Source organism: Phalacrocorax carbo, chromosome 8, assembly GCF_963921805.1.
Source record: "Phalacrocorax carbo chromosome 8, bPhaCar2.1, whole genome shotgun sequence".
NCBI lineage: Eukaryota > Metazoa > Chordata > Aves > Suliformes > Phalacrocoracidae > Phalacrocorax > Phalacrocorax carbo.
Window position 1 is genome coordinate 17,186,400 of NC_087520.1, and position 22,087 is coordinate 17,208,486.

Consider the following 22,087-nt stretch of genomic DNA (forward strand, 5'->3'; position numbering starts at 1 on the left):
TTCTGTAGCTGAAGTGAATCTTGTGGGCAAAGTTCTTAGCACTGGTGGCAGCTGACACATTCTTAAAATCAACATTCATACCTTTCCAGTGCTTGCTTTGCAAAATAAAAATAAACAACATAATCTTTACAATATTGTTGTGTCAGGAAGAGATGATGGGAAACAATTGCTTATTTTGCACTCTCAAGCCCCCTATACAGTTGAATCAACCAGTGTTTGTCGTATGGTTTTGTATCAGCTGCTACAAAGACAGATGAGTGTGAGCTCTCCTTTCTTATTCCAAGAAGCAATTTAATTGTGGATAAGCTAGAAGGTACTTGAAGGAATCAGGTTAATTATTCTGGATTTTTCCCTCATTTTAGCTGAACGTTGGTTCCATGTGTTAACAGTTAAGTCTATGAGTTTACTGTTTTATTATGGGATCAACATACAATAACATACTGGGAAAGATACATGTTTGGCTATGAATCAGTTGCTCTTGATGACTAGTTCTCTAAGACTTTGCATTAAACTTTTTAGACATTAAAGCAAGTCTAGTTCTCTATTGGATAACACTGAATGGTGAACTTTCATTTAGCCCATTTGAGTGGGAGAAATAATAAGAGAGAAGTGTTCAACCACAATAAATACTTCTTAATCAAGCTACTTTTCAGGATTTCTAAGTCTTTTTAAATTTTAGAATCTGTATGCCAAAAAAGATCTGGAAAATAACTGGTAAATGCTCAAAGGGTTGGTTTTCTGGGTGGTTGTGGTTTTGTTTTTTTTTTTTTTTGAAAAAGGAGGCAACCTAAGCATCATGCTATCAATTTAGATTTTTTTGTTTTCATATAGTACATCTTATTTTCAGTACCACCGTAACTGCAAGTTGCATTAAAGTGGTTGTTTTAATGTTTTAGATCTGTAGTTCATGTGAAAACTCTTATTTTATGAATGTTCATAGGGTCTGTGTTCCAATTAACCGATTTATCTTCTGTCACTGGCAAATTAAAAAAAAAGTCTAAATGTATTTTATTGCTATGTTAGACAGTTGAAGTTTCACTTAGGAAGCAATAACCAGTATTAAAGCAGGAAGCTAAAACCCAGCATTGTAGCAAAGACTACAGAGACACTTAGAAAACGTCAGCAGCTTTGGGTGGGTTTTCTTCCTTCCCAATCCTTTTATCAGTAAGGCTCTTGCAATTCACATTTGAAGATCAAGAAAACAATATTAGACTTGCAGCAGGAGTTAATCTATGTCCAAAGCATTTTAGTTAAATTAAAATAAAAACTAAAAAAAATCTATTGACTTGTGCCAACTCTTGTTTGAGTCTGGGCTAGACTAACATGTGGTCTGCTGTGCTGTGAGGGCATGTGAGCCACAGCTGCTGCATTTTGTTAGCTCCTACGTCTCTGATCTATGCAAACTTAAGTCAAAGTTCTTCAATATCCCTGTGGCTCTGTTTCCCTATCTCTGAAATGAGAGTGCTGTTTCCTTAGGGACATTCACTGCATGCTGCTGGCTGTGGAAGCTGTTGGTCAAAGGTGTCCAGTACCATTGCCTGCTGAGCCTTTCACCTAAGGCAGTTCCTCTGTGATTTGCTGCTGAGGCCTTTCCAAGTGTGTTTCCATCGGACAGGACCCCTGTATGAAGGACGCAGGGGGACACTTCCAAAAACGGACTACACATTACTGAGGCTGTGTCTGGCTGCAGAATCTCTGTGCCATTTGAACTCTTGAAATCTGTGTGGCAGGCTGAACTGCATAAAACTTTTGTCTGTATTTATGAAAATAATAATAAGAATAATTTAATCCAAAAACATTTGTTTAGCTCAATATGTCTCTTTCATCAGACTGCAAATGAATATGTTTCTGTTGTTGTTGGGCTTGCTGCTTTCTGTACAGAAGAACCTTTGTGAAGGAGGGTGCTGCTGATGTACTAGCACATTTTAGTTTGTCATTAGGTCAAGTGCTTTTGGTCAGCTCTCAAACATTGTCTTTTAGGGTGAGGATTTTTGGAAATTTTTCAGATTTCCTCCTTAGGATCCATCACACATCTAGACATTGGACTCGTCTTCCATTACAGAAGTAGATGGCTTGATGGCTTGAAACCTCTGTCTAAGAACTAGGAAATGTATTAGTAATCATCATTTATTTTTCTTCAGATTAGTTGCTTATTTTTTCTTGAATACCATAATTCTTTTTTGTCTGTCTGTTTTTCTATGGGTTTGTTTTGGGTTTTTTTGGCCTCAGATTAGTTTATCTGGTTTTCTGCAGTTACTGTTAATAACTAATATTTATTTTACATACTGTCAGTGACAGTTCCCTTTATGTCTCCTATGAGAAGTAGGGAATGAAAAGCTGAAACTTTAAGCTGTGTAGACAAGCTGCTTGTTACAGCCTCTGCTCCCTCAGAGCAAATTTTGTGAAGTGCCCAGGCTGAGCCTGGTCGGTGTTTGCTTGCTTATGAAAGATGTTCAAAAAAAGTTTGGCACAGTGTTAGGAAGGAGAGAATAACACTGTCCCTAACTGTCTTAAAAGGGACAATTATAATTGTCAGAAGGCAGTTACAGAAAATGAAGCATGCAGTTGTGAATTTCCTTCCATGCTGCGTCACTAATGCCATGCAGGCAGTCAGATCTTCAGACCACTGGAGATACTTATGAAATCAGTCCACAGTCCTGGAGGTTTAGAGAGGCAGTATTGTTCGCTAGAGGAGAGTGCCTAAAAGGAAAACAAAATTAATACCATTTACAAGAAGACTGTCATAGAAAATGGATGAATTTTCCTACAGTCCTCTGGTTTTGCCTGACTGCAAGAGAGAGCTGAGCTAAAGATAAAGCAGAAAGCAAAAATGTAAATTAGTCCTTTTAGAGCACAATAATATTTGAAAAAAAATACTTGAAAACCTAATTTGTTTTTAAACCTGATTTGAAATTGTGCACGATAAAATGCTGGACAAATGCAACTTGAGGTGTTGGTGGATTTAGTGTGGTTTTATTTGATCACACAATTCTACTTTGTCAAGCCCTTTTTGTTCTACTTTGTGTGTCTCTTGCTTTCAGATCTTACTAATTTTTGCCTTCCTAAGATGTTTTGTCACACTCTACCATTGGCTGTAGCTCTGCTGTGCCCCATTGTCACACCAAAGTGACTCCCTGTCAGGAAATCGGTCTTCAGCATAAGACTTCCTTCTTATAGGTCTGAAATACACTTTACTTTCAACTATTCTCTGTTCGGTTTGCCTGATCATTTGTCTGGGTTGAAGGTCTGTCTTTAAAGAACCAATATTTTGTTGCTGGCAAAAGAAAGGGGAGGTGAAAGAAGGGTCAGAGTGTGGATCAGTGTTAAACAAATTGTGAAGGTCACAAAGAATTTTAATCTGGCTTGAAAAAGAGACTTGTATCCAGCAGCACATTTTTGTTTGTGATAGTCTGAATGGACAATTGTGGCTACTTTGAGAATTTGGTGTAGACTGCATGACTGGTATAAATTGAATTAGTCTCATGACAAGGACATAGTCCCCTTTTTTTTTCTATCTGTCTGATGGAAAGCAGAAGAAAGCCCTGCGTGACATGTCTTGACCCACAATGTCACTGTGGGCTTTTGTGACAGGCTCTGATTTCTGGCCTCTCATTTGATAAAGCCAATTTGGTGGAGACTAGAAAGGAAGCTTGCTGCAACACAAAATGTACTTACAGAAAAGAGTATTTGGTGGTGAGTACAGATGACTGCCATTCAGTCTTAATAATCATTAGAAAGTCAGGATTTCTTTCTGAAAATGGGGCAAAGTCTTGGGCTTGTGTAGCATAGGGACACAGTCACACCGAATGATGCACTGTGTAGCATCCTGTGCTGTGGTATCACCTTTCTTCGTCCTTTTCTCCAGCCATCCCTGTGCTTCCTATTCCCTCCATTTGCTTATTTCTTTCAGTTTTCTTTCCCAGTGTTCTGCCTTCCTTTCATTTTCCTAGACTTCCCTCTTCCCCCCCACCCCCTTAACACCCTAAACTGGAATGAAATCTCTCCCTCTTTTCCCTGCTAACAGGGCACCAGCAAAGAAATAATTGTGAAGGCTGCTTTTCCTTAGCCTGAAAACATTACAACTTTCTGATTTTGTATCTGTTTCCCTCCCGTTCCTGATGCCCTCCTTCCTGCCTCTGTTGGTGCTGGTAGGGGGTTGTGAACTTGGAAAATTCCAGTTGAAATATTTGTAGTGCCTCAAAGGAAAAAGCAACTGAAAGCAGGTTGTGTTACAGAAAACTTTAACCTGCAGTGCTCGTTGCTCTACCTGCACTCACAATGCAGATGTAATGATTTAAACTGAAACATTTTGTAATATTTTAAGTACTAGAAAGACATTTTGAATTGCTGTTGGTTTTGGTTTTTTTTAAACAAGGTTAAAATTTCTGTCATTCCCAATGATACATGGTGCAGCTGGTTTTTTTAATGCAGTGGATCAAGACAAATTTACAAAACTTAGAAGAGAATGTTTGTCATGTGTTTCCTGAATATTAATTTCAAATAAGGGGCTGTAATCTGAGCAGGGGTAGCCAGGTATTTTTGCGGTCAGTAAACAAACAGGAGCATGGTCAGAAAATTACATTTACACTACAGGGTTGCAATTTCAAGGCATAAAATTGGCTGCAGGTACTCTAGTAAATCCTGGCATTGTGCCAGTCATGACCACATTTGAGTGATGATTTCTGGAAGTTCTGTCATTTGTATCACAAATTCTGGTGGTTTTAATTTCAGCTCATGCCACAGACCTCTAGAGGAGATAGAGAAACCTGAAAACATCGTGTGGTGTAACAAATCCAGAAACGCCTACTTTTCCAAGCATGTTTATATTCCATTATCTCATGTAAATTTGAGAAATGTGTTCTCTGTTAATACAGTGTATTTTTTTTCTCTCCCCTTATTCAGAGACCTGAGTGAAAACCAGATAAAAGGAATCCCTAGAAAGGCCTTTCGAGGAATCATTGATGTGAAGAACTTGTAAGTGACAACTTCATTAATAATTGTGGGGGAAAACATTCTCACTTGGTTACATCTGGCTGTTATGATTTGTTTGAGTACCATGTGGTTAGCTCTGTGCAACACAAAAGAGAGCTGTGGACCCTGCTGGGTGGAGCAAGAGAGCTGTGGACCCTGCTGGGTGGAGCAGGATATCGTCAAGGGCCTCATGTGCTACTTTGGTCGGCATGTACACTGTGCAACACACCTGGGGAAGTTTTGAGCAAAGAAAAAAATATACTTAAAGGCTTTACCCCTCCTTACAGTATTATCCTGCAACATCCAGTGAAATCATGGTCCAAGCCCTGAAGCAAGATATACATGGGAAAAGAAGTGGGAGAATTTGGGGGTGAAACTGAAATATTTCACTTAGATTAAATTTTCTGTCCCACCACTTCGTTGGGAAGTAAATACGGCAAAATGTGGTACACAGGCACAGTAGTTGAACACAAATATCAGAAAATGAAAAAAAAAAAAAAGTGGGAAATTAACTGTGCATGTTTTGACAGTTTGTATTGAAAATTAAAATAATTTTTAAAAGCCGTTAAGGAGAGAAAAAGGGGTTTTGCTGTTTGCGCTAACAAAGCTAGTCTGTCCTAGCCATTTTCTATAACATACAGGCTGAAATATGTGTAAATAAAGATTTTCAGCTCTATATTTCCAGAGCTGCTAAGGCTCTTACATGTTACGCACCAGAAATGCATTTTTGTGTGCACCCACACACTAATGCACATTTGGCATCATTAGAGTCAACACACGGTGAATTGAAAAAGGAAATAACAACCAGCAAGTTTCTAGAGAGTCCGGATTTCCTGAGAAAACTTGCAGCCACTCTCAGAACTATTTCAGAGCCATTAGTATTAGCACTGTGTTACCACACCAGTAGCTGAAATCTGATACTCCAACCTGTTAAACGTTGTAAGCATAGTGTAAACAGTGTGGATTTTATTTGTTTATTTAGTAGAAGAATCAGCTGAAGGAAATCTAAAAAGAAGCACTTTTCTATGAGCAGTCTTGCAACACACCTGTGCTCTGTTTTCATTTCTTGCCCCAATGAGCAACCACTTTGGCATCCAGACGGCACATTTGTTTTCTTCCATAGGCAGCATGGAAACTGTTAAGGGCAGTCAACATGAGTGAGAGTATGACCACATCTGCATCCAAGGGCAAAGCACAATTCTTTTACTTCCTCTGTGATGCTGTATTGCAGGGAATATCACATCACTGGAGTTTGTGCAAGGGAGACAGTATTCCAAAAGACCAAAGCAAGACTTCCCCCCAAATGGAAAACAGGTACAGGAGCAACTCTGTGAGGTGTTCCCTGTTCTGTCTCTGAGCACTGTGCAAGGTTCCTTTGGAGACTTTAGGATAGACAGAGTGTGAAGACTTTCACGTAATGTAACATTTACAGCTGTTTCTGTAGGCATTCAGCATACCAAGCTTGTGTTTTTTTCAATGGTTTGTTACTTACTTCATGTATATTCAACAGTGTCTTTAGCTTTTCAGGTGTGAAGGCTTTTTTACCTGAATGTCCGCTTGAGAAAACACACCTTGAGGAGCCATTTAAAGTAATCTAAGCCTTCTCTTCAGTGGAGGAGCATCAGAGGACCTGTGTGAACAGGTCTAGTCTTTAAGGTGCAGGAAAATACTGGAGAATGTAGTTTATAGTGGGAAGAAATTTGTGGATTTTAGACAGAAATGTGGATTTTTTGTCATGTTAGCATGAGCTTTACTTACATTGTGTAATCTAGAGGAACACTAGGTGGTGTTTTGTTTCAGAAAATCTAACTTCCCCAGCTATAATTCACTATTAGTTGTCTAACTTCATTTAAAATAGCAATGTTTGCATTCAGAGTTGATTTCACAAGCTGTCAGAAAAATCACAGGTGTTCTTTGATTTCTGCATCTAATCTCAGTGCAGAAGGAACCAGGGTCTCACCTTTACATGAGCTGATGGCAAGGGATGGATGGCTGGAGTGCTGAGAGGAACTCTATAAATGCTGGGATCTAAAGCTTTAACAAAAATTTGTGACTGTCAAGATAGGCAGTATCTATAGTTTTGCTGTAAAAGACAGTATCAGAAGTGTTCCCCTGTAGCCACTGTTTCTGTCTTTTAGGAATACTGAAGTTATCACAGAATCATAATTCTGGTTGGAAGCGACCTCTGGAGGTCATCTAGGCCAACCTCGGGCTCAGCATGAGCACAAAGTACAGTAGTCTAATAGATTGTTGTCTAGTACGAAGGAGTAGAATACAAGTACTAATTATTTAGATAAATAGCAGGAGAAGCAGACTTTTCACTCAGATCTATAGTAATTTTTGTTGCTAAGGAATGGATGAATTGTGTAGCCTGGGTGGTTCATTAGATCAGATGACTGCTGCTTCCAGACACAGACCAGTGGCCTATGAGTTGTTGAGAAAATGTAGCAAAACCTTGAGCCAACTTGCTGCTGGAAACACATCAAAATTTCTGCAGCAGTAACAGTAAGGGTATGATGCAAGTTGAACCAAGTTAATATTTAAAGCTCCTAAAGCTTTAAGCAGTAAGCTTAACCATGCCAATTCCCATTCTCAGTCTAGATTTGGCAGCCAGATTGCTCCCTTCTGAGTCACAGAAATGACCATGCCAATGAGTGCAAGTGTTCAAGCACCAAGAGGAGGAGAATGAGTCTTTGCCTTTCAGTGCCATTCAGCTGTTCAAACACCTGCACTGCTAATCGCTTGGTGACTCTCTGACATATATGCACTAATGCGATAGCAGCAGGGTTGGCCATTTCTATGGTTATCACTTTGCAGATTTATTGTACTATCTCAGAGTTCTTCTACCTTATAAAGCACAGTTTTGAGGGATCTTGGAGAGTTTTAGACATAGGAAATAGTTGCGTGTTCTCCTGCACCCCCTAACCCTTTCCAATTTATCTTTAAGATTCATATGGAGAAAGGCTGGCACAATATTGTCTCTGTTTTCATGGCTTGACATTTCACATGGCCTCAAATTCTTCCAGTTTGTACATAAAGCATCCAAATATCATGACAAAAATAATAACTCTCTAGAAATTATAATAGGGACACAGCAAGTGATGGACCACATGAAAGTCCCCAGAATGATGCTGTCTTTAAGAGCAGTTTGGAAGGCTTCCCTCAGGAAAAAAATGCAGAGAAGTTGATGAAATAGACTAAGCCGGGGCATGAATTCCTTTCGGATACAGGCTCTGAAATATGCAGCCTAAAGGCTTAATACAATTACAGTGGGTTCCATTTGGAAACCCTGTGAGAACTACCCTATCTCAGCATGGCCACAGCAGTAAGCAACACAAAGTGGCAGGCTGTGTCCAGATGGAGCATACTGGTGTCAAAAAACACCCTGATTTTAAGGGAAGAGGTGCTGCTGCATGTGCTAAGCGATGAGAGTCTTTAGTGTTGTCCGTCTAGCAGCAGGACTGCAGAACTGGCTTGGTACCGATATGATTTTGGTAATTTAAAAAAAAAAGTTAAGATGATAGGAAAGGAAAAAAGAAGTGTAACAGAAGGCAGTGTTTCAGGATATTTTTCACCATGCCTTTCTTTTTGAATGGTAAAAAGCTTTCTGTCTTTTCCCATTCTCTTAGCAGAGCCCAGGAGAATGGGCTCGCATAAGGACTGTGCTAAAGAAGAGCTTTTAAATGTCAGGGAGGCCAGTGTTTTTTGCATGAGACAAAGCCAAAGCAGAGGCTGGAAAGATGAGCCTTTAAAACAACCAAGTGGGGGAAATATTGTTGTGTGAATTATTTTCATATGAAATGTTTTCTGCCCTTTAACTATAAAATCAAAGGAAGACTCTGCACACAAAGAATTAGTAAGACTATTTCTGGTTAAAATATAAAAATAATTATACAGCTTTTAGAAAATTTCATGAGCACATAATGTCCATTACCAATAGTGAACTAATATGGGAATTTGGGGTAAACTGACACTTTGTACATATTGTGGGATAGATGAATAAATGCTGCTCAGTAGTCCTAAAAGAGTTGAACAAGCAAGGGCAAGAGAGGGCCAGATTGCAGTGCACACCTGTACTCAATTTCTGTTACTTATTACTTAGAGAACAGGAAATGTTTCTTGCAGGAATCTAGCCCCAGGTAAGCACATTTGTTTCAAGAACTAAAGTATGTTGATTTGGGTCTTGTTGAGCTTTGGGCTAACTCAGCACTGTCTGCTGTAGCCTTCCATCATAAAAATATATAGAGCCGCTTCTTGGATTTCTGCACGTTTACCCTGTTTGTGTTATATCCTGGGATTCAGATGAGTGTTTCTCTGGTGAGGAATTCCTGTAGTTTCTCTTGAATTAGCCTGCTCCAGCTCACCTTATTGAGGGCAGCCAGATTCCCAGAATGGCAATATGCAGAGGTTGACTCAAATAAAGGTCCTGTAATGGCAGCAACCATTCTTTTAAGATGTCGCTTGTGGTTATTGGCAGTATGCTCCCAGCTCTTCCTGCCACTGTGCTCTCTTCAGGACCGTGAAGCTGAACATAACCAATTGAGCTGCATGAGGATCACAAAGCATTGTAGGAATGTGATTCTTGGAGGCATGATGATATCAGGACTTGCATTGCAGGGTTCATTCCGCCATAAGAAATGCACAAGACAGATTTCAAAGAATTACTCTTCCTGGCAAGTTGCTGCCCTGTGTCCTTTTGCCAACTCTTGAGAAGTTTATTCGTTTGTTATGCAGCATTGCAGTAAGGAAAATCAATAGCCTGAGCCTTACCAGCAAGCAGAGATCTGCATGAGACTAAAATGGTAAGATTCTGGTTGTGTGTTTCCCTAAGCCTTTACACCTTTTCCACCCATTCCTATCTTGCACCTTTCAGACTGAAGGAAAAGCTACTTCTGTAAGAAGTGGGCATGCAAATGTACATCTTGCATATGTACAGAGTGCACAGACGTGGTGTCAGTGTCTAGGTCAATGGAGCCTCCATGACCCACATCAAGGAGCAAGTTCTGGTGGCAGGGCTGGGTGGTAGGAACTGGCCTGAGTCCATACTATCTGTAGGGTTCAATCTCTGTTGTACATGGTACTCTCTTTCACATCAACATCTTCCAGACAAGGAAACTAACTGATTCACTGAAAGGAAAACATGAATACGATGCAGGGCGGATGTATGGAGATAATGACAGATCAGCAGAGCAGAGGGGGAACCAACCTGACAGTGTAGACACCCAGTTGAATACCACACAGAGCTAGAGGCATGTGAAATTACAGTTACTGCTTTTTCTGTAAGGGGTTGCTGCCATTTCTTGTTCTTGATTCACTGGAACTCAGTTCTGTGCTTATTCAGCTTCTGTCTTTTTCCTTTTGTAGGCTTTGACTATAAGATAAAATTTCATAGCATTGGGATTCAGAAAAACACAAGCTAACAGGTTCATCTGTCATGATAATACAGGCTTATTGCATTTCTGTCTAAATATTTCTCAGCCGCACATAGGATAATAGCTCATATTACTAGACCTGCAAGCTGCTTTCCTTGCATCCTGGGGCCACTTAGGAAATGGTGGGTAATATCCTTCTTTATAGCCCTAAAACGTTCCTTTGGAGGAAGAAATTAAGCATTTAGATTTTTGTTAAAAATGCAGAAATACATCAGCACATGTGTAACATTTACCACTTCTGTAAGTCAGTACACATTTATTTTCCTAATGGTTACATTACCTATGCAATTTAAAAAATCAAAGCTGTGCAAGTACTGTAAAATATTTTTGTGACTATTAGTTTCAGTTTCTTATTTGTTAAATGGCTTTTCCTGGAAGATACTCTTACTTTTTCTGCATGCATCTACTATTAGCATTGATCCATGTGACTTTTACAAAAATTAAACATCTAGATTGCAAATTCAGGTTTTGGAAAAAGCTGAACTTGCTCTTTGCACTGAGAGGTATTTTTCATTCACCTACACAAAATATAAATATGTCCCTGTGTCATTTTTTATCCATCACAACCAGCACTGCTGAGCATATTTATAATTTTTGCCATTCAGCCATAGAATAGCAATAATTAAACATACCTGTCAAGTTAAAATAATGAATAAACCCAAGGAAATAATGATTGATTTGTGTGTAGCCATTTCACTAGCAGAAGGAAAGTGATTGTGAATTATTTGCTGTACATAAATATGCAGTATATCTTAATGAAATGTTACACTAGAAAACTCCTTTAGTCTGGGTTCTCAAGGGAAGCTGTTATCTGAAGCCCTCTGAAATACCTGACCTTAGTTTCTTGACATTTGTGTACAGTATTCAGTGTTACTATTGCACTTTGCAGTAAAATAAAACAAAAGGAGAAAGATAAACAGTTGGCCAGATTTTCCACTCATTTGGTGTAAAATCTGGAATAACTCTACTGCAGTCAGTGGTTGGCCTCAAATAAAAGCAATAAAATGGCTAGAGGAGAATCGATTATCACATGTTGGCTTGTGTATTTGCTTATGTGTCTTTCAATACACCGAGCAATATGTGTCTGTATTTGACGATGTGCATGAAAGGCAAGTATATTTTAAATACAAATACATGAAAATTTAAAGAAAGGATAAATTTCTCTTATGGAACAGATTTCACGTTGCTTTGATCTCAGCTGGTATTTTTGAGTGTTTTCAGAGCTGGCAAAACAGGTCAGAGGTAATGAAACAGTCAGCTATTTGAAAATACTCATTAGAGACAAGCCTTTTGCACTCTTTAAGGGGTGAAAAGATCATATTACTTCAACCTTAAAAATGTGTAAATAATTTTCCTTCTGCTTGTCCATAAATTCACACTGCACTCAATGTATTCCAACAGTGTATTCCTTTCTATCTCCTGTAATTGGTATTCATTGTGATAGTGACCATAATGCATTCAAGAGGGATCTCTGTAGCCATGACATTTGCTTTCCTTGAAATTCTGTTGTAATGCAGCATTATTACAACATTAAAATAACACGTTACCAACTTACCACCTTCTATGGAGAACCATCACCTGCAGCTTAAGTTAATTTTATGAATATATTAGTTTGAGCTCTTGCCATCTGTTCTACCCCTTATAATACATGCAAAAAGCATATATTTCACAATTAACTCATTAAGAAGATATGATTGATTGAAATGCACATGCATGTTCCCTACACAATGCAGAATGCATTTAAGGTGAAATATGCAAAACCAACCAAGCAGAAAGTCTGTGTCTTAGCAGTGGACATTTTGTGATACACTAATGGTTATTTCTTTACATCTTCAGCTGGCCTCATGCAAAGGGCCAGCACGCCAAGTGACACATAAGTTGGTTGCTTGCATTGCCTTTTGAGAGTCAAGGCCCACTTTTGCATGGTCTGACGGGCTGTGTGTCACAGTTTTGCTTGAGGAACTGCTGCTGGCTATACTGTCTGAGGACAGTTTGGCATATATCATCCCTTTGCTTTTCTGTCTTCTAGTTTATTCGGTTCTGAATCACTAACCTTTAGAATCTACCTACCCTGATTGTTCTAAATAACTTCTTTTGTCTATCTTATGGTAAAATCAGAATAAAAGGCAAGAAAACATAAATGCTGTGCAGCCTGACTTCTGGCAGGCAGGAAAGCGTAGGTAGGAATTGCATTTTCGTTAGCCCCCAGGTGAAAGTGCCTTACTGCTTACCCTGTCTGTTTCCATCAGGAGCATCATAGCTGCTGCAGCCATAGCCAAGAGTAAACCTGTTAGGAATGTAAAGATTTAAACGTTAATTTTAATTTAGAAACTGCATCCTTTTATTCAGTTTCTTCTCTGCCTACAGTAAATAGGCATAACCTTTTTTCCTGTTATTTGTGGTGCAGCGAAAAGGGTAGGCAACGCACACACCATCTGTACTTCCTGATGGTACGTGGAAGAGCAGCATCTTGGGCACAAGGGTGCATGCCCTGCCTATAGGGAAGGCTTCCACTGTGTCCCTTCCCTCACACAAGAGCCTTATGCAGCATGGCTGAGGGTGAGCAAAGTGTCTTGAATAAGGACTTAATTCTGCATTTTTCTAGAATATGGTACACATAGGCAGTGCCTTCTGAATAGCTGCGCTCTCTACCAGTTTATTGTGATTGTCAAGAAATATTGTGTTTTTCAAGTGTCATTACAAGCCTGAAACCTCTGCATATATGTCTTTTAACATCATAAGGAGTAGTCGTTACTAAAAATTATCTTCTTGGGAAGAAAGTTTTGTGGGATTTTTGCATTGTCCTCTGATGCTAAAAGCTGCCGGTTCAGCAGTACTCTTGCTAGCTAGTGAGCTAATGTCAGTCTTGATAGCATATTTTTGCAAATGCTCTGCAGTGCTGTTATGTCAACTCTTCACATGGTGAAGTGCAGGGTTTGGACCCAAACTGCAGGATATTCCTGTATTTTCCGAGAAGAGCTGCTAAAGGGAATGCTGCTTCCTTGCTTTATTCCTGAACACTTTAGGATGGTCCCAGATGCATCAGGGAGCAATGGCAGAAACATATGCAGACTAATAACCTGCAAATTCTGCAACACACGTGATAAATACTGGACAACTCCAGAACCATTTCAGCAAGTATTTAAATATATGTCATATTTGGTAGTGTGATTAGACTATACTTGCATTTTTTAAATACATTTTGGTTTATATAATCCCCTTTCCCATGTCCCTCGCTAATAAATGAAACACCAGGTGGACTAACCAGCACAGAATGATCTTAAATCTGTTGAATGTGCTAAACTGCCACTTGTACTTCACTTGAGATGGATTTCACAGATTGAAAATGCACTGCTGATTCTTTTTTCTTTTTTTTTTTTTTTTTTTAATGAAAACATCTGCATTAAGTAGAGTGGATGTCTGCTCTGTTCTCCTGTCCAGTTGTATTTTGGGAAGTATTTGTTTCATGGATGGCCGTAGTTGTGGGCTCAACTAGCCACAAGGGATCTGTCACTGACAACTCATTAAAAGCCAAACCATCACTCCTAAGAAACAGATTTCCTCACTGTAAAGTTTGCTTTCCCTGGAGTAAAATGTCAGGTAAATAAAAGCTGAAATATCTCTTAAGTGTGCTCTACCTATAAAATAGAAGTACATAAGGCAGCAGTACTTAGTAGTGGGAAGATGTATGTTTGGTGGCATTTAATATGGTGGCATTTAATATTTTTATAATTTTCATTTTTCTGATGCAAATCAGAGCTGACTACCTTGGTAATAAGGTTATACATAATTTTGATTTACCCAATTTCTGTGTTCAGTATATCTACTGCAGTATATATTGTTTTCAATATCACTTTTGGGGCAAACCATAGATTTCTAAATATTTCCTGTAGGCATAAGACAAGCATAAATACCAATTGTTTTTTCCTTTTCTGGAAATGGATTTCAAGCACCATTTAAAGGCTGCACTTTCCTTGTTCTTAAAGTAAAATCCTATCGCTGATGACAAGAAAGACAAAGTGTACCACATAGGCCTAAGTCATCCTTTCCATCTACTTCCAATTCTGGTCTGATCTTCCTTTGCTGTCTGTTTTGCATAATTTATTGCCTTCTCCTGCCTAAGAGGGCTTCTTCTATAGCCATCAGCAATGCAGCTCTGTAAGTTGGTGATCAGTGGGGGTTTTGAAGAGTGACATGGACGTGTCATTCCCGTCAGGAAAACAGCACATCTGACACAGAGATGTGAACAGTTTGCCACAGGAGACTGAAAAAGTTCAGTATTTGGGTGTGAGAACCCCAAGCTTGAAGGTCACTTTTAAAATTTATAGTGAATTTTCTGTTTGATTAGGTAGAAAATAGTTTAAAAAACAGTTTCAGGAATCTAGAGATGTAAGTTGTAAGTTGTATATAATTCACTTGCCTAAATGTGACATCAGTATAAATTTTTAAATGAGACCACAAGTTCCAAGTGTAGAGCTTGACAAAAGAAAACTTCACCCCTAAGTTTGAATGGGATCCATTATCTGGGGTTTGAAACCTGCTACAAAAAGTCAGGGCAGCTATTGATGTTTCCAGGGATTACTTATCTGCTTACTTATTTTGCTGATCTCTTCTTGGTGCTTTCTAGGCTCATTATTCTTTTATCCTAGTAAAGCATAGATAAATTTTGATGCAGCACCCATACTGCAGCACCGCTTTTGTGTGGAGAATAATGAATAGCAGATTTGGCCCTTTTCTGTTTTAATAGTCTTACAAAAGTCTCTTTGACAGAAACAAACTCCAGAAAATACCATTATTTAAAAACAGGCTATGTGGTATTCTTACTGTCCTTTTGATATAGAACTTGATTAAAATGGGATGTGACATCAGTTGAAAAAGTATGAAAAAATTTTCATTATTTTGTACATTTTTAGGCTAACCTATGCCTACAGTTTATCTTTGGATAATTTATGCTGTCTTTGTGTCATACCTTAATTTTGAATACATTTGTTGAAAATTTCCTATAGCATTCATCTATGATTGTCAAAAGGAGCTTTTATTCTGAAAAATAAATAGTACTGGTTTTAATTATAATTCTAAATAGCTTCATAACCACTGTGAACTCTGAATTTACATCATTTTTATGATAGCCACACCATTCCAGGTTTATTGATTTTGTCATTTGCTTCATTACATTTAATGCAAACCTTTTGTATGGAATTATTCCGGTGCTCTGCTGGGCACGGAGGGGTCAGCTTATGCAGTCTCTAGCCAAAACAGCATAGCAATATCACTTTAGTGCAGACTCCATGAATAAATGGGGGTTGTAAATACTGTCCACCAGCAGAATAAAGTTTGCCTTCTCCTCTTGACCTTTCCAGCTGGACAAAGTTAAAACCATAGCTTGAGTTGTCTTTTTTTTTTTTTCTTTTTTTCCTTTACTTTTCTTTTCTCCTCTCCCCCTGTGTTCCAGCTCAGCTCTTCAGTCATGCAACACATGTCTTTTAGCTAGAGAGAAAAAGAGACTTCTGGCACGAGAGCAGGAGTCGGGCAGCTCCTGCTCATTCCGTGGCAATGCCACACTTTGCCGTGGGACTTGCGTGGCAGGACTAGCTCTGTGCAAAATGGAGATCTTGCCTACAGTGAAGGGATCTGCAGGGAGTGCCGACCTGCTGCTCAGAATCAGTTTTGAAGAGCCAATGTGCTTTTCAGCTTTCAAGGCAGAGATACTGTGGGCCTCTGGAGTCTCAAGTTGTTTTACCATTTCACTGGGATTAAGTTTTGATATTTCATTTTGTAAATAGGCAAAAGTGTTTCTGGATTTCTTGTACCTTTTAAGGTGAATAGAACTTCCTCAGTTCTTAACTAATACTGCATCACTTTTTCTGGATAACACAATTATTATTTTTAATCTAACTTCATTTAAAAAAAAAAGTGATGAAAACACTGGTGCATACCAGGTAAGTAAATGGATTCTTGTTTTCTCCAGAAGGCAATGACTTAGGCTCAAAAATTAATTTCAGTAATGGATTGGGAGACTAGATTTCCTGCACCGCTCGCTCTTGACCACAAAATAAGATGGATGTCCCCTCTTCTTGACCCCACCTCAGCAAGGCTGCTACTTGGCTATTGTCAGTCTTCAACTCAGCTACAGCTTTCGGTGAGAGAGCAGAACCGGGTATTTTAAATGATGATGACGACAAAGCCTATGTAGTTGCTTGCCACATTTAGAGCACAGAAGGGAATGATTATGTTTCTCATTCAGTGATTCAGTCTGTAATATGGCTTCGCTGTCTTGCAGTTGCGTGGCTCCATGAGACAAAGTGGCCGTAGGAAAACGAAGCCACCTGCAATTCAGTTCAATACAAAATTCTTGTGTCTTGAAAGGAAAATGCTTTTGGAGGAAAAAAGAATTAAACTGTAATGGTATAATTGTATTTTACAGTTTTTTCATCTTAAATTGGTTTTATATGAACATATGTTCCCTGTGTTTATACAGCAAGGGATGTTATACAGTCCTTTTAAACAGCTGAATTGCTGCATCATTTGAAAATTTTCTCCAAAGAAGCTCAGATCATGTAAATCCTACATGGATATTAAGAAGATCTTGTGGAGGATTCTCATTTTCTTTTATTTTAAAAAATAATGTTTGTGCTTGCATCTGCAGTGTTTTCTTCCAATCTAAAATAAAGATCTAACTCTAAGTGAAGTACAGAGGGAATCCTCAGGCTTTCAAATATCTGTTATGATATTAATAGAAATAGTGTAAAGTTGATTGTCTAGGTGTAAATCAGAGAATGGCTTTAGTAAAATAGCTTTGAGGTAGGCAAGAATAAAAATCTTTTTGTTTAAGACCAGATGATATAGGGTGAATGCGAGATGGCAGCATTGGAAAGGGATGGTCTCATTTGTGCAACCGATTTCTGCTACCGAGTATCATTTTCCTCCACTTTTTTTTTCTACGAAAAGCCTGTGGGATCTAACTTTGCTTTTGTTTACCCTTTGGTAGTCCCATAAATGTCAAAGAAACAAATGAGAGAATTCTGTCTTCATGTGGAAGTAACCTCTGCTCTGGTCTTTTGTGGTTTTTTTAAAAGCTCTTTTTGGAGTTGTTTTTCCAAATCATTGAACAGTAGTACAGTAGTGCTGTGATAACATGCATACACAGCTTGTCCAAGGTGTCATTCTCACACTTAGAATAAGTCTTCCTTTCTCTTCTTTTACTAAGGAAAATTAGGATTTCTTACTTGTTCTTTTGAAGGAACATGAGGCTTTCAAGAATGATCAAGATTATTTCCCTATGTGAATCTGCCTCAGTATCCTGCCAATCAGAAGTTGCTTATAAGGGAGTCATGATAGTTCATATTGGCATGTCGAATTGTGCTTTCCCCCCAAAAAACCCCACCAAACCTCAGAATTCAGCTCATTTAAACAGATAAGCTAATGGGCTATATAAAACTGTGATGTGGTGCACAAGATTTCTTAAGGCAAATGGTTTGTATTAAGATCCCTGTAAGCAGTTCTTCCTGAGTTTCCAGGTGCGCAACTTGCAAGTCACCACATCCAGTCTAGTCAGTGCAGCGAAACATTATTCTTTTTCATACACATTAAAAATTGCTTGTCATGACGTGTGGTGGGAAATTGATGTTTCTGGTGTGAAACTTAGCTTTAGAAATGAGGTTGATTTTTTTATTAATTTATTTCTTCCTTCTACTTTTTTTGTGACCCCTCAGTAGCCCTGTGTGTGAGATTCACCCTTGGACCTGCTTTATTTTGTATTTAATTTATATGCTTAAGCTCAGGTCATACGCAGCATCAGCTATTGATTAGGTCCTGGTTTTAAAACAAGTCTTATAAGGAAGATGACTGCTGCAAGGAGATCAAGAGGTTTGCCTGGAATGATTCACTGAATAAGGGGGCTCGTAGTTATCTGAACTGTTTTTGTGGGGGTTTTGTTTGGTTTTTAGCTCTCTGCCTTGAGCTCACATTGCTTTTCAAAGATGTGATGCTCTCGCTTCTTGCAGAGCAGCTGGAAAACATAATTAAGGGTTAATGTTCAGGCTCGGGGGGGGGATGAGCAGCAAGCTCTTGTCAATAAGTTAGGCAAACAGCACTCTCAGGAGAATGACTGAGAAGGATGGGAGAAATGTACTGTGAAGCCAGTTTGCAGGTATCCTCTTTACCTACTACAAAAGATTTGTTGCTTGGGTTGCAAGAAAGAAAACTGTGGGGCAGGGCTTTTCTCTGGCCATTTTATTTAAGTGCTGTCACATTTCAGTATGAATTAGATATTTGAGATTTTGCTTAAAAGGTCGGGTAAGGTAACTGGTATGCTCTTTTGATCCAAACTTGCTGCCTAATTGTACTAGGGAGTAAATGTTTTCTTGCACATGACTGCCTTTTTGTTGTGACAATCCTGGCAGAGGAAGCAGCTCAGCTGTCTCTGCTATGAATATATTTATGGACTACTGTCAGGAGAAAATAATAATAAAAAAATACCACCTAACAAGAAAGTTTCAAAGTCATGTGGATTAAGTTAACTTTTAAGAATTTTTGCTAATGGCTTTAATTTGTAAGGCTGGTAGAATCATTATTCAGTGGCTAGTAAGTAAATGTGAATGACCAGTTTAGACATGTAACCATTTGTATTTAAGAAATCATGATGTCTAAGATGACCTGAGGATTGATGATACTAATTTCAAAATGAAATATTTTATTTAAAAATTAAAAACTCAGCAATTTGTGGAGATAACTATTGAAGTTTATAATTAGTAGTAAATTCTGTACCTGTATCTGCAATATTTCCTGTTGATGTTAGATATAAGGTATAAAAATTAGTTAATAATACCAACCATATTTCTAGTAATAAGCCATCTTCTATCTATATCTATTTTTTTCTTTTTAAATTAGGGATGCAGTTATTTCATGATGCTCTTCTTACCAGTTTTAAATGGAAAAATTCTTTCATATTTCTGTTCATTAAAAGTCCTACATTAATAGATAACTACAGACTTTTAAGTTACCTTTCTCAAGCTTCCTGCAAGATGGAATAAAGCCCTTTGGAGGTGCCCTGTCATCCTGTTTTTGCAGTACGTGTTGTCTTGGAGGTTATGATTGTCCCTTGGTACTGAGATTTCTAAAGTGTGAAGTCTCAGATCCGAGGTCAAGTTATGCCTTGTCCAGCAGTTAATCTCTCCAAGCGAGTAGTGATCCAGAACGAAAGCTGAAAGACTTCTGTTAGGCTGCTTTTAAATTCTACCCAAGAACTAAGCTTATGTGATGATATCAGGTACCAATAGGGTTTTTGATGGTAATTTTACTTTCAAGTACTGCGATTCAGTAAAACATTAGTGCTGCTATACATGTTTTACCTATATCTTTATAAATTTACTTTGTGACAATAGCAACATTATCAATAACTATCCATTGCAGAGAGTGGTGGTCAGCACTTTTGGTATAAACTGTCCCTGTTCCATGATTTAGGTTGGTACTTTACACGTCCTGAGGCCAGGGAAGCATATTTTAATTTAGAAATTATGTGGGTTAGTGGAACTGGAAGTGTTGCAATCAGTTCCTGAAATTTTGTAAAACCTCCTTATTCTGCTGACAGCTGTGCCTCTACAGGGTGGATGAATAAATATATTAAAGGGTGGGGGACTCAAATAATACAGCAATCTCATAAATGCCAAAAATAGATGGATGTCATTTGCTTTTATGAATTAAAAGAAATAGAACTATGGTTTCATGTAGGTGGAAAGACATACTCCCTGGTGAATATGGTGATGAGTTGTCACCCACACTCTGTGCCCTGTTCTGCAGGGTGTATAGCAGTGCCACATTGATTTGGTAAAACATTGTTCAGAAAGTTAAAGAACTGCTAACAAAAACTGAGTATAGTGATCCAAACATATTGGACGCTTATGGTTCATATGGGTGTTCAAATAGGAACATTTGTTTCAAAATGCATGCAAACATAGATCTGCAGGATGGATTGCTGTCCTTACCCTGGGTGATAAACATTTCACAGATGACATGAATTTGGCTGGCTTGAAAACAATAGAACAAAATGGCTTTTCTTGTCAGCTGTCATCCAGTTTGCAGTGTATTTTCATAGCGCTTTTCGAAGTATTTCAAAATTGATGTAATTACTGGGTCCCAAGATGACCAAGAGCAACATTATTTTTGGTTCTCGTTTAATACGTCAGCTCTTTTATTTGCTTTCCTTTCCTACCATCTTTTCTGGCTTTTCTTTTGATTGACTTTTCTTTAAGATTTGGGGTTTTTTTTTTTTCTGTCTAGAAACTAGTTATTCTTTCCTAACCCTTCTTGTTCTGTAGATGCCCTGTTAAGTGTTTTGGGCTTTCATTTGTTGTGTGCAGGAGTTTCATTGACAGCGTAGGTGAGTTTTGCAAGTGCTCCAGGAATGGTGTAGACTTGGGCAAAAGAGTGGATGGCAGAGAATACACAAGTCACAGAGGCACAGTTTGTGTGACGTTTTCATTTTGAAATACGCCATGAGGTTATTAGCTTGTATCTGGGTAACTACTGGAGGAATACGGATGGGTTTTAACTGCCTAACAAACATTTCATGTCTCTGAGTGGACTTTGGCAATACTGATAATGAGAAGTCAGCTTTAGGCTGGCCTGCTCAGGACTGTTGCATGAGGCTCTGAATCCACACAAAAGGAGGTTTCCTCCCCCATGGACCTCACCATATAGCACGCAGGACATGACATCTATGGATGTCACATCTATGGAACATCTATGGAACAAAAGATTGTGATTTTGGAGAGGGCCATTTAGTGAAAGTTCAGCAGTTAAAACTAAGTATGCATGGTGCATGGCTCAGAGCAGGCTCCAGTCAGATTTCCAGCTGAAAGCCAAATTGCTTATAGCTTATCCCCTTCCCTATAGAAACGATTTCCTGAAGTTTCAGGGTCTCTGTAACAAAGGTGCTTTCATATCACTCGTCTCCTAGCTCCTGGGTAAGGCAGTGGCCCAGCACCCTCTGGTCCTGGAGCCACTCTCAGACAGTCACTGCTTTTTCACTGAAGGATCTTCCCTAGTTTGGAAATCCTGGTTTCTTTTTTACACACCCAGTGTTTGCCAAGGATACCCCTCTTTGTAACAGTAACAAAAAGGCAGATTATAGTGCTTATTTGAACCCTTTACCAGTTGTCTTAGAGTAACAGGAATGTTATTTGCTTACCTATATAATAAGTACTTACATATTTACATACACTATATGAGTAATCAAATGTACTTATGTAACTACATAAGTTAGGTATATAAGCACACTCAAATGCGTAGAAAACTCAGTACTATTTTTATGAACATAGTACAAATTAATAAATATATAAAAGCACACAGCAAGAACTCACCCTTTCATCAAAGTTTTTGTAGTGTAAGCGGGTAATGCAGAAATCCAAAGCACATGTTTTGTTAACTTATTTCTTTGAAATCACATAGAAGAACAAGCAAATTTGGGCTATGAGTATAGTCAGAACTGTAACCATAAGAAGTAATTCCAGTGGGAATTCAGATGTGGAACTTGAATTAATTGCCTTGAGTAGTGAGAACAAAGTTTGATGTAAATGTCTTAAAAGCTCAGAAGCTTTTAAAGACAATGACTTCTGAGGTCTCTCTCCCACCCTTAGCACAGACTCATCTAAACTCACCTGTATGCTTATCTAGTAGTGATTACA

General features: G+C 38.5%; 1 protein-coding gene across 4 annotated transcripts in view; it reads left to right on the forward strand.

Moving 5' to 3' along the window:
• The window catches only part of SLIT3 (slit guidance ligand 3), a 547,888-nt gene that overhangs the window by 280,066 nt on the left and 245,735 nt on the right, over window positions 1-22,087 (forward strand). For all 4 annotated transcript variants that reach the window (XM_064458932.1, XM_064458933.1, XM_064458934.1 and 1 more), the window contains one exon: window positions 4,903-4,974. In XM_064458932.1, coding sequence (XP_064315002.1) covers window positions 4,903-4,974 — 72 coding nt within the window. The remainder of the gene's footprint in view (window positions 1-4,902; window positions 4,975-22,087) is intronic.